Source organism: Ammospiza nelsoni, chromosome 21 (genome assembly GCF_027579445.1).
Source record: "Ammospiza nelsoni isolate bAmmNel1 chromosome 21, bAmmNel1.pri, whole genome shotgun sequence".
NCBI classification, from domain to species: Eukaryota; Metazoa; Chordata; class Aves; order Passeriformes; family Passerellidae; genus Ammospiza; species Ammospiza nelsoni.
The window spans coordinates 11,408,279-11,424,412 of NC_080653.1; the positions used below are offsets into that span (position 1 = coordinate 11,408,279).

A 16,134-nucleotide genomic window follows, 5' to 3' on the forward strand; every position below is an offset into this window, starting at 1 on the left:
ACATTCAGATCAAGTCAGATGTGAATGTATTCCAGCTGTTCTGGAGTAATTCTTGTAGAAAGGAGCCTGGAGAGAAGAGTGCTGTTAGTCTCTCTCTGGGGTTGAAGTGTAGGAGAATGAAGTGACCTGAGGGTCACACAGGCTGGGCTGTAACCTGCCCCTCAATCCAAGGGCTCCTTACACATAGAACTGGACACGTGTTAATCTCTTGTCCTGTGGAAAATACATTTTGAGGCAATCCAGCGGAAATTTCAATGTCTTGCCCCTTGCAGATGACCCCTATGTGTGCATTATAGGCAGCTGGGGACTGATCTTACCCAAGTTCTTGTGATGAGAAATGTCACAATGGAATAGTTAAATATTGGGACTCTAGGGACAGTCACTGGGGAAATTGCCCTCAGTGGCAGCTGCAGCATTTATTAATAATTAAAGCTGTGCCTGCTGTGCTTTTCACTAAATTTGTTTCATTAATATTTTATTGTTTTAAAGAAATAAAAAAAAAGCAGTGAAGGTGGGAAGAGAGTCTGTTTCCTAAGCAACAGCAATGCACTTCTTTGCAGTTATTTTTAAAGGCAGGTTGCTTCATCTAAGATTTGGAATCAAATTGCTGCATTGCTCCAGGCATCTGGAAAGCTGCTTTTCTTTTTTCTTTCATTCTAATTGAAAGACAGAGCACAACAGTTGCTGGGTTAAGAGCTGTTGTGATGGTTGCTAGACAGGAGCTGGACCGTGCTGTGCAGAACTTGGCCGTGTTGTCATCGCTGCTGTCCCCTGCAACGCCGCGGGTGTTCCTGCACGGATGCTCCTTCCTCTGCCAGGGAATGAACCAGCCTGGTTCCACTCAGAGATGGCATCAGTGCCATGGGCATTCCTGCACGGATGCTCCTTCCCCTGCCAGGGAATGAACCAGCCTGGCTCCACTCAGAGATGGCATCAGTGCCATGGGCATTCCTGCACGGATGCTCCTTCCCCTGGCAGGGAATGAACCAGCCTGGCTCCACTCAGAGATGGCATCAGTGCCATGGGCGTTCCTGCACGGATGCTCCTTCCCCTGGCAGGGAATGAACCAGCCTGGCTCCACTCAGAGATGGCATCAGTGCCATGGGCATTCCTGCACGGATGCTCCTTCCCCTGGCAGGGAATGAACCAGCCTGGCTCCACTCAGAGATGGCATCAGCACTGGGCTCCTGTTCCTGTCAGACCACGGGCTGATTCCAGTTTATTAAATACTGCCATTACCTGTACTTTACAAGGTGCTTGTGGTAGCAGATTATACACATGCTGACATCATCTGGGTTTCTGTCTGTCTGTCTGTCTGTCTGTCCCCCCCCCCCCGTTGACACAGCCCTGCCCAGGGGCCGTGAGCAGGCTGGCTGGCCCAGGAGGAGGCAGGAGGCAGCTGAGGATAACGCTGTGTCCCGTTCCACAGGTGTGGTGGAGGCGTGCCTGCTGCACATGCTGAAGCGCAGGGCTGCTGGCTTCCTGCGCTCCGACAAGGTGGCCGCGCTCTTCACCAAGGTGGGCAAGACCTGTGCCATAGCTGGGGACGTGTGCAGGAAGGTGCAGGAGCTGCAGCAGCAGGTGGAGAGCAGGTGAGGCTGGGCTCTGTTTATCAGCCAATGCAGGTGTGTGTGCAGGTGCTGACACAGGCTGCCTGTGAGTGCACAGGGGCTTGGCCCAGGTGATGCAGCTTTGTCCTGTCAGCACCTGTAGGTGTTGGTGTTTGATCAAGCTGGCATGAGCAAAGGGACAGACGTGGGGAACTGAGGCTTTGGGGATTCATTTTGCCTCTCAGTGCAGCAGAGGAGCACATTCAGCCCACACGCAGCAGCAGAAGTGACTAATTACTGGTGATTGCAGAGAGGGCTCACAGTCTGGGGATGGTGGACCAGCTTGGACTGTTGGTGGGAAGAGGGGAGGGGGTGGAAGGAGGAACTCAAGAACAGACATACTGGAAAAGCTGTTTTGGCATGCTCCTGCCAAACCAGGAACAAATTTCTAGGTATCATAGCAGAAACAGTTAAATTAATGGATACAAAGAGTGATGGTATAGGAAAGCTGTTCAGTACAGACTGGACTTAAGCACAACAGAATCCTGGAGTCAAGGTTACTGAAAGTCTTAGACTTCTTGCTGGTGGTGAGTAGCAAAGTTAAAATTTTCCATGTGGTTCTGTAGATGAAATCACAGTGCATGAGTGTCTTGTCCTATAAGCTCAGGACAGAAGCATTTTTAATTCTGTTTGTAGGCACTGCTGTGCCCTGAGAGCTCTTTGCACACTGTAGGAACTTTTAGCTTCTGATCAATTTCCTGTAAAGAAGGGCTTTGTGAGAGAGCTTGTCTTTCATTACTGACAATTATTTAAATTAGCACTTATATTTCTGTGTAATTTTCTGACATTTATCTTTATTAGACTTATAATTATCAGACTTTGTTATGTAGTTTTTGACAGATATGTACCTATTTTTGATATATTTTTAGTTGGGCCTACTGATACAGACAGGGATTTTATTAAGATTAGTTTTTTAAATGTTGAGAAGAGGGATGCTTTCTACTGAAAATTCACCAGCCTCTCTCCTGGTTAAGAGCCCACACAAACACCCTTCTAACCACAAGAGAACTTTGGCTGTATCCTCTGACAGAGAGGAGCAATGAACTTAAATTCTGTGGTTTCTCTTGGACAAATTTTGTGTGTTTTTCAGCTATTAACAGCCACAAAATTTAAGTGCTGTAGAAAATACACACAGAAAAGATACTATTGGGAAATACTGCAGGGGGTGGACTTGCTCTGCTGGATGTGTGAAATGAGACAGAAGGGCTGTAACAGCCTAACTGCTCCCGAGGCTGTGGCTTAAGAAAAGCCCTGTTTGGGATGCAGCTAAACACCCAAATTGTTCTGATGGGGTGCTGTCATGGCCTGCTGCAGGACTTGGGACCCTGTCAGTGCAGGGGGCAATTACAGATCTCACCCAAACAAATTGTATTGACTCTGTGTAACTGAACAGTTTCCTGAAAGGGAACCCAAGTGCTGGCAAAGCACCTGAAGATGTCAGGGTTTCCTTTCCTCATTGAGGCAAAATGGAATCTTCTTCTATTTGAAGGGGGAGGTTTTTGGAAAAGACATTGAGGGGGTTCCTGTTCCCCTCAGCCCGGGGCAGTGTGTGCAGAGCCAAGGCAGGTGCCCCTGTGCTTTGCAGCTCCTTTCTCCTGCAGCTGCGCTGTGTTACCTGATGCAGGAGGATGGCTTTCACTGGATGATGCAGCTGTGCAAATTCTGACTACTTTTATTTTATCACCTTTTGCAGGAAAAATCAGCCAAATGGGCAGGAACCCCTCAAAAGGCAGGGATCAACCACGAGCAAAACACCTGTCCTGACACCTCAGGCCATCAAGCACATCTGGGTTCGGACAGCCTTGATTGAGAAGGTGCTGGACAAGATAGTGCAGTACATTGTTGATAACTGCAGGTAAGGAAAGCAGCAGAAGCACAGGGCTTTGTTGGATTGATGCATTTAGGTGTCTGCAGCAAGGGATTTCATCAAAAGTCTTTGGCAAACCCCTGTGATGCAGGCTTCTGGTAAGATGAAACCAGTTACATAGGCATTTAGAAAAATTGTACTTTAGCTTTTCATCACTGACAGTGTTTCAGACTTACAAAAAAACATTAAGAGGCATTCAGCTTTCCAGAAATCAGCTACAAATGTAACTTCAAGTATATCAGGTGCCCATATTGTAATGGGCATGATACAGAAGACTTAATGGGGCACACTGAGGACAGTCTCCCATAAAAAGAGAAAGGAAGGGACCCTAAAGCTTGGTGTGGTCCCACAAGGGAAGTTTGCTGGCAGGATGCTCTTGTCATTCTGCACTTGCAACACATTCTTGTTCATCCAAGGCCAATGGGTCTGAACAAGGATGAGAGCTAAGGGCAAAGCAGCTTATTTTCACAGTATTTTCCAAGTTTGTGTTACTGTTTTCCTTGTCATCAGCTTTGCTTTCATGATGTATCTTGCCACTAAAAGCAAGAGAATGGAAGAAAGGTCTTTGTGCTGTTCAAGCAAACTGTTGCTCTGGGATATGTAATGCCAGCTTGGATTTTATGAGCTGTGTGCGGAAGAGACAGAGGGAGGGTTGGCCATGTCCCAGAGACACAGTTAATGAAAGCATTTTAGTCCACTGCCTCAGTGTCTGCAGATACATGGGTACAAGGGGTTTTAATTTGTTTTCCACATAATCCACAGGAGACACATCAGGGGAGTTTGTTCTCAGTTGTTCCATCACCTCACTGCCTTTCCCATCCCTTCAGATGAGTTAGGATCAGGTCCTTCATTGCAGGTGTGTGATTTTGAGAACCTGACTTGGTGAATAAAACAAACCTTTTCATAAGGCTTGTTACCATGCATTTTTGTGTCATTACTGCTCAAATGCTCCATGCTCACATCCTTCAGCTGTTCTGTCCTGGAGGAGGAGCAGGTGCTTTAGAGTTGGAGCCCCATCTAGTGAACAGACCACACAGGACAGTGGCATTCCAGAGCTGTGGGTGTTTGGATTTTTCGTCTGTGTGGTTTTGGGAAGCAGCTTTGCCTGCTGCAATGGCAAGACTTGGGGGTCACTGCAAGAGCAATGCAGTAGTTCATAGTTCTTCACAGTGTTTCAAGATGATTCCTCACAGATGGAAGACATGTTTAAGAATGTGTGGATTGTTTTGTCTCTGTGGAAAATGGGCAAAATTGCTTGCAGAGAACTATTGTTTGTTCCCATATTGCAATTCTGCCCAAAGCCCCAAATCAAATATACTGGGTAAACACACTGAGCACAAGGCAAGCTCCTGCCTCTCCGAGCTCAGCTGGAAAATAGATGAGACAGAATGAGCATATCAAGAGGCCCATTGTGTTAGACCTGTAGCTACACCCAAGCTTTGAAATGGTTCATACCAACTACTGTTCTGATCTTTTATTTGTAGTAAATACTATGAAAAGGAAGCTTTACTGGCAGATCCTGTTTGTGGCCCAATACTGGCTTCTCTGCTAGGTGAGTTCTTGCAAAGTTACTTTTTATGCTGAAGAAAGTAAATTGTTTCTTAAAGCATTTTGTGTTATAACAGTGTTACAACAGGTGAATTTTGTATCTTGTATGTAGTTAACTATTTATAACAGAGCAACAGTGACGATGTTTCGTTCCTTACAAGACCAGAAGAGATTGATCATCTGATGGAGTTAGAAAGCAGAATGGGAATGGATTTTTACTAAATGCTGGCAGTTTGTAACTGCTAATGCTGCTGTGGCAGGGCACTGTTTCCTACAGGAATACTCTTACACAGCCCTGGATAATAGGAGTGATACATTATTATATTGTCTGCATTATGGGCTGATCCTCTGGGATCAGTGACCATTGTTATTCACTTGGCTTGAGAAGGAAATCTCACCTTTGGTGCTCAGCCAGCAGGACAGCAGTGAGTGTGTCTCTGAACAGCTCAGAGACACACTCCTTTGGTCTCTTTTCCTAGTTGGACCGTGTGCTCTGGAGTACACCAAGCTAAAGACAGCTGACCACTACTGGACCGACCCGTCGGCCGACGAGCTGGTGCAGCGGCACCGTATCCACGGCGCGCACGGCCGCCAGGACTCGCCCTCCAAGCGCCCGGCCCTGGGAGTAGGTATTAACTCTGTGCCTGTCCCTGGCTGGGCACGGGCTGGGAATAGAACAGCCCCCTGAGGGAGGGACCTGGACTTGGAACAGCCTTTCTTCTGTAACGGAGCTTTATCACAGATTAGAACTCCATTTGGGCCACAGTGCCCTCTTTATCTGTACGTAGAAAAGTCTGGGACCCAGCACTAAGTTCTGTGGCATTTGACAGTTGTGGTCTGACCAGGTAGTTCACAAGAAACTCTGAGGTGCCATGGTCAGGGCTGAGTTTCTGTGCCAAGCCCTGGCTGCACAGGAGTTGCCCTGCTGCCTGTGCCCCGGCTGACCCGCCCGCTGTGTGTGCAGATCCGCAAGCGCCACTCCAGCGGCAGCACGTCGGAAGATCGCTTTGCTGCCTCGGCACGGGAGTACGTGGAGTCCCTGCACCAGAACTCCAGGACCCACCTTCTCTATGGCAAGAACAACGTCCTGGTGCAGCCGGTGAGTGCGGCAGCACTTGGGGCAGGCACCGGGGCAGGAGGGCTGGAGCTGGGCTAGAGCTCCGACCTGGCAAGGGCTCGTTGTGTTCTGTTAGCACAGAGCTGCCTTCTGCTCGCCTCTCCTGGGCTGGGGTACATTTGACACATCACAAATGCTTTCACTGCCTGGCCACTGTCAGTGAGCACTGGGCTGTAGGCAGGAGCAAACATACTGGACTGTATTTCATAAACCAGCTGACTGTGCCGTGGTTTTTCCCCTCTTGCTATAGCAATATTGTATAGCAATACTTCTGCTGCTAGGGTTTCCCTCCACACTTCCCAGATACTGCAGCTATGGAACTTGCATGGCATAGAAAGACTGGAGCATATATTTCATGCAGATATTTTGTGCACTTGAGTCACCTGGGTTGTCTGTTTGTTGCTTCTGTGAACAGAAAGATGACTTGGAGGCAATTCCTGGATATCTCTCCCTTCATCAATCAGCAGATAGTTTGACATTGAAATGGACTCCAAACCAGCTGATGAATGGAACCCTTGGAGATTCAGAACTGGAGAAAAGGTACTCATTGCATTCAGGAAAGATGGGAAGAACTGTGTAACCTGCTGGGGGACACCAGGAAAGAGGAAGGGGAGGGGAAGAGGGAAGCAGAGGTTGTACAAACCTAGTACCAGAATATCCAGTGTGGAGAAACTAGCTTTCCTTTGCCCTTTACTTGACCAATAATTTACTTTCACTGACCAAATTTAATAAGCAGTTATTAACTTAGCAGAGTTCTTTCTGTCAGGTGCTTTCTTCAGGTGCTTGCTAACTGCAAGCATTCCTGAATATGGAAAAAACAATGTTTCCTGCATTTTCCTTCCTTTTTAGTGTTTACTGGGACTACGCATTGATTGTGCCACTGAGCCAGATTGTCTGCATCCACTGCCACCAGCAACGTAAGCATAACCCTTAAGCATATTCCTTAAAAATACATAAACAGGAGAGCCACTTGAATGATTGCTTTTCCTCCCTCAGTGTCAGGAACATCTCTGACTAGTTCTGGCCATGTGGGAATGAGTGTAAAATCTCCAGTCCCAGCTGATAGAGGATGACAACTGTATGAGGCTTTCATAGTTTGCATGTATCCTGAGTTTCTTTAGGACTAAAGGGCTGATATCAGCCTTAGATCACACTGTACCTCACAAAGGTTTATTTATCTACTTAGAGATGATCCCAAATAAAATTTGCTTAGAAGGTAAGAGCAGCAAACTGAGGCTGTGATGTAACAGTGTGGACTCCCCTTGTCCTCCTTGCAGCAGAAAGCAGATGGACGTTGGTGCTGGTGAGCCAGGATGGGACCCAGAGGCCCCCGCTGCACTTCCCGCAGGGAGGGCACCTGCTGGCCTTCCTGTCCTGCCTGGAGAACGGGCTGCTGCCCCGGGGCCAGCTGGAGCCCCCGCTCTGGTCCCAGCAGGGCAAGGTACTGTGCTTCTGCTGGGCTCTTGGGTGAGGCTGCTGTTGGTGTCTCTGCTCCTCAGGGCCAGGCACTGACTTCAAGCTGCTTTGTGGTAAAGCAGGACACAACGCCATTTAGTCCAGTCTGCTTCTTATACACGTGGTCTGTAGAAATTGTTCACACCTTCATTACCCCATTGAGCAATGAGCTGGAATCTGCTGTTGCATCAAGATACAAACCCACACAATAGAAGTGAGATTCAGATGGACTGGACAGAGCTGCTGCCAGAGGCTTGGGGTGCCCAGCTCCCATAGATTACAAGAAAAGGCTGGTTTACAGCACACAGAAAAGTAGTATTAAGTACCCCTAAACCACCACCTGTATATGACTCCACTGTTTTCTCCCTCGCCTCCTCCCAACATTGAAAGTTTGGAGATTTAAGATGCCAAAGGACTGTAGTACTTAGTTTGTTGCACTCTGTTAGTCACTCACAGCTGAATGTATGGAATTATTCTTTTCTCTAGGGCAAGGTGTTTCCAAAGCTTCGAAAGCGGAACAGCAACAAATCAGTGGACCTGGAGGAGATGCCAGCTGAGGACACATCCACAGATTATGTCTTCAGAATTATTTATCCTGGACACAAGCACGATAACAGTAAGTTTCCAAACAGTTCTGCTTTGTTTGGAAAAAAAACAAATGAAAAACCAAATCAGGCATCTGAGAAAATCTTGAAGTAATATCCTGCAGGTGACAAGCCACATTTTTGTAAGGGGGTAAAAAAACCAAACCTCTGATAAATTTAACTGAGACTTAATTGTGATCAACAGGTACAACTTAGGTTCCCTTAATTCAGTGAGAATTGCTATCTTAGTGGAAATGGAGTTGAGGAGGGGAATCTTGTATTTACTCTGTGTTTTACAGAGCAAGTTTTCAAAATACTCCCCTGGGCTTGCAAACTGAGACTGAAACAAAAAAAATTGCTTGACTAGCCAAGAGCAGTTTTGCTCCTGAAGTGAGGATATTTTTACTGCCCACAATGCTTGCTCATAATGTTATTATTAGGAAAAAAACCCTCAACCATAAACCCTTAAAAGTACCCCAAGAACTCCCTGGGCTAAGTTTTCCTGGCTTGGAAGCACAAACTGAACAATGGATAAAGGCTCTTCCAAGGAAACTCAATGAATTCCCAAGCACCAAACCACCTCATGTCTGAAGTGAATACAAATTCCTTACATGCAAGAAGGCATTTGAGCTAGTTCTCAAGCAGCACATTCAGTTTTATTCCCCTGGCAAAGAAGCAAGAACTTCCTGGGAAGATCAGACCCTAAAGTTTACAGGGGATTTGGAGTTACTGCTCACACTGGGACTTAGTGCAGCTGAGAAAGCTGAGAAAGTCTCCTCTGCAGCCTCCTGGGCCTGGGCCTCAGTGCTGGGCTTTGTCAGGGCTCCTGGGCTGGCACAGGTGAGTGTGGCACACACCAGCAGAGCACCTGGTGCCTGTGCCTGCTGGAGGGAGGGCTGCAGGGCCTGGGGCTGCAGGTGCTGGGCCAGCAGGGGCTCTGCCTGTCTGCAGAGCCACACACAGCTGGGACTGACCTTTGCTGTCCACGTGCATCTGGCACAGGCTTCAGAGAAGGGGCCACAGCACTGCTAGGGCACAGGGAAGGACAGAAGCTAGCTGGAGCCTAGAATTCCTGTGGAGCTTTGCTCAAAAGCATACTCAGCTGCTGCAGGCTGGCACTGGGATCCTTGTCCCTTGCCATGGTGTGCCACGTGTGCTCTCACAGCCTGTGCACACTCAAAGGCTGGCCTGGTTTGGTGGAGCATGCTTTGTTTCTGTAAGAAACTCAGTTTTCACAGCCATTTACAAGAGCTGTGCCCTCGAGCAGAGGGCAGGATTCAGGTCCGTTGTCTTTGCTGACCATGTCCTTTTGAGCTTTCCCACAGCACTGAGTTCTTTCTTCTTATGCTCCTCTTTCACTATTTTCTTTGAGCAGTAACTATTAACTACCACCACTTAGCTGCCAGCCGCTCTACCTCTGTTGACGATGATGAGGAGGAGGAAGATAAGCTACACGCAATGCTATCAATGATCTGCTCTCGGAACCTCACAGCTCCTAATAGGATGAAAGGTTTTTATCCTCCTCCCCCTGTGTCCCAGAGCTCTCTTGCAGCTCCTTCCACTGATGCATACAACAGTGTTGGCATTATTGCAGGGAAGGACATTGCACTCACACCACGAGATGTGCAGAGAGGCTGGGAGTGGGCTCACAGCCTGTGGGGACTGGGAACAGCATCTTCCCATCTTCCCTGCCCCTGGATGTGTGTGCTGCTGAGCAGCAAACCTCCTCTGCCAGGGGGCTTCCTGCCCCACCTCCATACAGGCTGGACACCAGAGCAGGTTCTCAGGGAAGGAGAAGGGAGTGTGACAGCTTGTGATCTCACAGCTGAGGGAGCAGAGTGTGCAGAGAAGGCTGTGTGGAGATGCAGTGCCTGTCAGGGCTCAGTGCATGCATTCCACTTCCACCATAGGCTAGGTGGGCTTCAGAGGACCAGCTGTGAGCTCCACCACCCCTCCACAAATTTGTCATCTGTTTCTTCATATTATTTAAGTTGGTATTCTCAAGATGTGTGTGCATTTGGCATCCGGTAGTTTAGCTCTGTGCTAAACTACCGGATGCCAAACAGTGCTAAAGTTCTGGGTTAGACAGGGTATGAACAGGTGTTCAAGGAGAGCCTCAATTCTTCTAGGCTGCCCACACACTTATCCCAAGGGAGCAGCCCCTGGAAATTGATAAAGCCCAGCCCAAGTTAATAAAGAGTTCTTGGAAGACATGGATGGAAAGAAGTTCCAAAAATAGTGTTGCCCTTGAAAAAAGACTCTGTTTTAGGAAGTTCAGTGTGTCCCAACTGATTGTGCCTGGATATGGGCAAAAATGGGAAGGAAGACATTTAACTGCCACATACACATTAACCATAAGGAACACAACTTAGTTTTTAGTCAGTTGATAGAACATGTAAGTTATCCCACTAGAATGGCTGTCAGGTGTCTGCTTTTGGCTATTTAATCTTGAAGGGGATGGTAGAGTGAGGGATGTGCCTGTCTGGGCTGCTGTCTCTCCAGCAGCCCCATCCCATAATGACAACACTGTTGTAGCAGGTTTGCCAGCCATCTGCTTTGACATTTTGCAACATGCTCGACTTTTGCATGTAGCTGAATTTACAGATAACACCACTACAATTAAATAAAAGATGCTGTTCACTCTAATTCTTCACTAATTCAGGTACCTTTCATCTGAATCTTTAGGTTCTGTGGGGTTCTTTCCTTGTTTCTCTAATAAACAGAATAAAAAATTAGAAATTAAAAACCCAATTTTCCTGTCTACAGAGGAGAGGCAAAAACTAATGATCTAAAAATGTTTATCCAGTGGTTTTTATTTGAACCCAATAAGAAGCTGCAATAAAGACTGGGTCGTTCAGCTCCTTCCTGAAGAATTAAGGTGAAGAGCATTTTTGCATCACACTTTGTTTTGTGAAATAAAACACACATGACTGCTTCCGCATGAGCCTGTGCTTTTTCTGTTAACAAATGGGTTGACTCCACTCCTCCCTCACCTCTGCCCACTTTCTAATAGGCACTCCTAAAATGCTTTGTGCTATCTTGATTTAAAATGCATGAGATGATTTGGAATTGCCCCTCCCCACCACTCAACAAATATCTGTCTTAAAAGCACGGCCCAGGGGACTGGATTTTGCTTGTAAATGTTAATTTAGTGGCATACTTTATGACATACATTATTGTATTTGCCTTAATTTTAATCATGGGTGAGCTGAAAGGCCAGTTATTTATTATAAACCAAAAACCCCACAAGTTCAAATGCCAGCTGGGAAGGCTGAAGAGCTGAAGCCAAGCTCTCTGAAGGGAGCTGCTGATTTTCTGAGTTGCCTTTCTGAAGCTGGTTAAAAAAGCAAATAGATTTGGTAGAGCAGGGATAACTCAGGAAGCTGCATTGTACAGTTGGATCACATACTCCTGTAGAGAGTATCCTTTTATAAATATAGTGTGGATATTGGCAGGACTGGAACTGTCCTTCTGTGCTGTGTTTTAGAACCTGGTTCTGAGGGGAAAGAAGCATCTTCTGAAAGTAACTGACTCAGTCTGCCTTAATTTCTTTCATGCTCCAGCTTTCACTCTGGCTGGACCAGCAGTTTTATGGCTGATTCCAGGAACTGCAAAATGAAATTCTGAGACCTGAATTAAATAGGAGGTTGGGCTAGACTATCTCTTCTGGCCATAAATAAGAGTTCCATAATATTACACAAGAACCAGTTTAGTTGTTACTGCAGCACCCTTTTCTCTATTCTCTTGAAAGGTGAACTGGGATGTGCATGGGCAAGAGAGGGGCAAATGGTGAAGGGACCCTGCACAGCATGCTGCAGGTGCAGAGCAGTGATTCTGAGGATGCTGCTCTCCTGTTTCTGGAACCGAGGCTCAGAGCCTGTTGAGGAGTGAAGCATGAACCATCAGGATGCACAGAAGGAGGAGAGGGAGAGAATGGAAGAGGCTGATGTCCTTGTGTCCTGTCTGGTTTTTCCACAGACACCAGTGAGATGATAGAGATGCAAGGCTTTGGGGCAAACCTGCTGTCGTGGCAGCTGGAGCACTGCAGCCAGGGCTCCTCCTGTATCTCCTGTTCCATGGGCAGCTCTCCCTACGACATTCCCAGCTGCTGCACCTGCATCCACGACAGGTGAGCAGGCTGTGCAGAGCTCACCTGGGCACTGTGTGCACGCCACGGGTAAAAGCAGGAACGCTTGAGTGGTTGCAGCACTCAAGACAAGGGTAACAATTTTCAAGTAGTTTCTAATATAAAAAGATGAAGTTAGGCAGCAAGAAATTTAGTTTATTAGGACTAACCTATTAAACTGTGCTCAAGTCACATTTTGATAGAAAAATTTCATCTAGTTCTTCTGTCTAGTGTAAAATACTTCAGCTCTGGGAATGTTATCTTTAACAAGTCATTCACAACTGAATGAAGGGCAACAGTTTCATTTGACACAGACCTCTACAGTGCACCTGCAGCAATTGTGGCTATGTGTGCCAGGGGGAAATCTCTCTGGGGCCAAAACGTTGTGGGGGGATATGCTTTAATAAGTGGAGTTTGTTATTACTGTGTCCTTTAACTAAATAAATCTTGGTGCAGAGAAAAAATTGCTCTGTGTAGGACTCAGGGATCAGCATGGAATTCTTTATGCTCTCTGTCTTCACCACCCGCTCTTATCCTGTTGGTGCCTCTCCACAGAACTCCCCTAAAGATGTTGTGTGAAAGCATGAAGAGGCAGATCATTTCCAGAGCCTTTTATGGATGTAAGTGCAGCTTCTTATATCTGGCCCATGTGGTATCCATATGTTTATCTAAACAACACGGGATGTTTGGCTTAGAAAGCAGTGTGACCCTAAATTCAGGGCGGTAGGGTGGATGTAGCTGCAGTGGCAGGGTTTCAGTATTTGTGGGTTTTGCTGCTGGCAGTGTGAGGAATGATGCCCAGTGAGGACAGAACACGGTTTTACACAGCAGCGTAACGCACGACGTGGATGTTGCTGCTGTGTGTCGATCCGTTCAGCCTCTGGCTCTGCTGTACCCGCTCACTGTGGCAGGTGCAGAGGAGCTCAGGGCAGTCCCTGGGTGCCCCTGGCTGAGCTGTCCCTCGTGTCCCCAGGGCTGGCGCACTGCCGGCACCTGTCCACGGTGCGCACGCACCTGTCGGCGCTGGTGAACCACAGCATCGTGCCCCCCGACCGCCCCGCCTGCGCCGCCGCCGGCCTCACCAAGGAGCTCTGGAGCAAGTACCAGAAGGACAGGAAGGTCAGTGACATCCCCAGTGTGCATGCACGGGCCCCACGAAATACTGGAGGTGTTCGACCCCAGGGTCACTTCTCAACTCGTGAGAGAGTCAGTTCTTACAGTCTCTTCTTTGCTTCTCTGATGATGCCAAAGATATAAATTATTATCAAAGCAACTCATCTATTCAAATTTAGATTATTTTTATGGAAGGCATGACAGCCTGTATTAGGCTGGATTTCAGCTAAGGTCCTAAAGGCTCAAGCTGCAGCATTTATTTAGTGTCCTGCATGTATTTCACTGTCTCTGTACTCAGTGTGAAGTGTATCTGAGTGTACCTGGGTTAAATACTATGTATTGCCTTCAACACCTCTTTCTCCTGGCCACTGTAGAACTACAAGGAACTGGAATTACTAAGAAGAGTCTATTATGGTGGGGTCCAGCATGAGATTCGGAAGGAAGTGTGGCCATTCTTGTTAGGTCACTACAAATTTGGCATGGCCAAGAAGGAGATGGACCAGGTAAGCCATAGCTTCTGTGCAATCTGAGTTCCATTTGCAGAGTAGGTTTTGTTTTCTGAATAGCAACTGTTGGTCTTTATTAGTGTGTGATATTCCCAAGGGAAAAACACCACTGAAAACATTAGTAGCACATGCTAGCAGAAGGGTTTTCATACTGTGTTTTAATGTCTGAATGCCACTAAATGAGAGTTCTCTCTTTCTTGAAGTCAGGGAACCTGCATTCAGCTCTGTCTGTGGCATGCACGTGCCCTGAGCACACCCTGTGTGCACAAATTTGTCACTTATACAATGGGGAGACATTGACATTTGGATGGGAATTTTACTCACCCCTGTTTTATATGGTGTGTTAGCTGAATTATACTTCAGACTGCTCCTTGAAATAACTACCTTTTCTCCATGGTGCTGCATCTGCATGCATGGGCCTTTTCTGGAGCTGGGAACAGCCAGATGGACCCTCTGGAGTTACTGTGTGGTGGTAAAACATTGCTTTTGTGACATCACCCAAAGATTGGCTGAACTGGATGGAACAGTAATGAGGTTTGGCCTGGAATATAATTAACACATTAATCTGCTTTTCAGTTAGTGTTATTACCAGGGAGGTAGCACTCATGCAGTAGCTGATTCTGTTCTGGATTAAATTGATAAGGAGGGGTTTATATATCAAAACATTTGGTATTTGCTAACTCCCAATTACTTTACATGCCAAGGGGTCATTTATATCCCTGTGAGCACCTGCAGAGCAGGACAGCCTGACCTCGAGCCTTGCCATGGACAAATCTGTGTCTTACGAAGGGGGCTAAACCTAAACTAAACCAACATTGCTCTGGCAATTTGAGTTGTTTTACTCACAATAATCAGTTCTCCATCAGTTCAGAGATGGAGAAACAGAGCCCTTCACTGTTCAAACCGGGTCACAGTCCAGACTGTCCCCCCTGAATCCAGTCATCTTAGTAGATGTTTATTATAGATTTTCTGGCTGTAGTGTGTACATCAGGAATGTTCTACTGAGCACTGCTCCATTCTTTTTTTAATCTCAGATTTTCAAGAAAGGCAAGGATATTGGAGGTTTCTTGCATAGACTGCATTTTGCTGTCTCTGATCTCCACAAGTATATGAACTATCAGATTTATGATCCATGTGTAGAAATAAAAGGTATGTCTAGAAATGAACAAGAGGACCCAGATGTTTAGTTTTGAGTGGGAGATGTGAAGCCATCTCTCATGGATGCTAGCCCCATCTCCATAGGCTCGTGCATTTGTACAGCTAGAACATAAGAGATTTGGCAAGAAGAGATAAATACTGGAGTCTGTATGATAGGAATTACAGTAATTTCATACAGAGATGTTACAAGACAGAAAATATCTGATCTGCAGAACACAGGCTCCTACAGAAGATTTTTCTCCCTGAGTTTGTACCCTACTAACCCAGGGGTACTCCAAACTTACTTGGAATTGTAAGGAGCTACTCAACACCAGTAGTAAACATGAGAGATAGCTGTCTCCTCAAAGGAATGGGTTGTTGGAGACCTAGTTTACACTGAATGTAGGAGTCTGTTAAATGAGAGACATGAAAAGTCACAACACCTGCACGTACAGAAAACTTATTGTGTCCTAAACTGAAGTCATTGCAGGTGATTTATCATCTTTGTCTTCTGATGGTATTTTTGCACTCCCAGATGTGGCTGTCCTCCAGCCCTCCACCAACTGCTGTATTTTATGATTTATGACTCGACAGCTACCTCAAGTGACAAAGAGCCTGCAGCTCTCAGCAGCAACACTTGGGTAGCAGCTCAGCCAGCTCACAATTCTGCTTTCTCTTCAGCTCCTGACAAGTGACAGAGCAGTAAAATTGCTACATGTCCCTTAACAGCTCAAGGGGGTTTCTGTGGCAGTCTTTCAAAAGAGAAAGCCAGCAATGACAAAGACCTGGTTTATTCCTGTGGTGCCCAGTGTGGATGGATTTGGCCATGCAAGTGCAGCCACAGGACGGGGCTGTGGGAGCTGGGATCCACAGTTTCTCCTGGGGTCTGACTGTACGGGCTGGTGTCTATGAACCTGTGACCTGGAATTCTTCACAAGGGCTACGTTAGAGGTGGACCAGAGGAGTTGGAAGGAGGTGTGATAGAATTAGGGATGATGCAGGTGGAGGCAGTGCTTTCTCCATAGACTGCATCTGTGTGAGGTTTCACATGACATCTTCTGTTTTGTCCTG

The 16,134-nt window shown here is 46.8% G+C and overlaps 1 protein-coding gene across 8 annotated transcripts in view; it reads left to right on the forward strand.

Moving 5' to 3' along the window:
- SGSM2 (small G protein signaling modulator 2) overlaps positions 1-16,134 on the forward strand; it is a 36,387-nt gene that overhangs the window by 14,027 nt on the left and 6,226 nt on the right. For 4 of the 8 annotated variants that reach the window (XR_009419851.1, XR_009419850.1, XM_059487136.1 and 1 more), the window contains exons 3-16: positions 1,430-1,592; positions 3,304-3,465; positions 4,962-5,029; positions 5,505-5,650; positions 5,990-6,124; positions 6,558-6,682; positions 6,992-7,059; positions 7,420-7,583; positions 8,084-8,213; positions 9,557-9,691; positions 12,160-12,310; positions 12,863-12,927; positions 13,281-13,426; positions 13,795-13,923. Coding sequence is in view for 6 of the 8 variants with exons in the window: in XM_059487136.1 (XP_059343119.1) it covers positions 1,430-1,592; positions 3,304-3,465; positions 4,962-5,029; positions 5,505-5,650; positions 5,990-6,124; positions 6,558-6,682; positions 6,992-7,059; positions 7,420-7,583; positions 8,084-8,213; positions 9,557-9,691; positions 12,160-12,310; positions 12,863-12,927; positions 13,281-13,426; positions 13,795-13,923 (1,787 nt within the window). In the remaining 2 variants the exon portion in view is untranslated. The remainder of the gene's footprint in view (positions 1-1,429; positions 1,593-3,303; positions 3,466-4,961; positions 5,030-5,504; positions 5,651-5,989; positions 6,125-6,557; positions 6,683-6,991; positions 7,060-7,419; positions 7,584-8,083; positions 8,214-9,556; positions 9,692-12,159; positions 12,311-12,862; positions 12,928-13,280; positions 13,427-13,794; positions 13,924-16,134) is intronic. The other 4 variants (XM_059487138.1, XM_059487137.1, XM_059487140.1 and 1 more) reach the window with 4 other exon arrangements.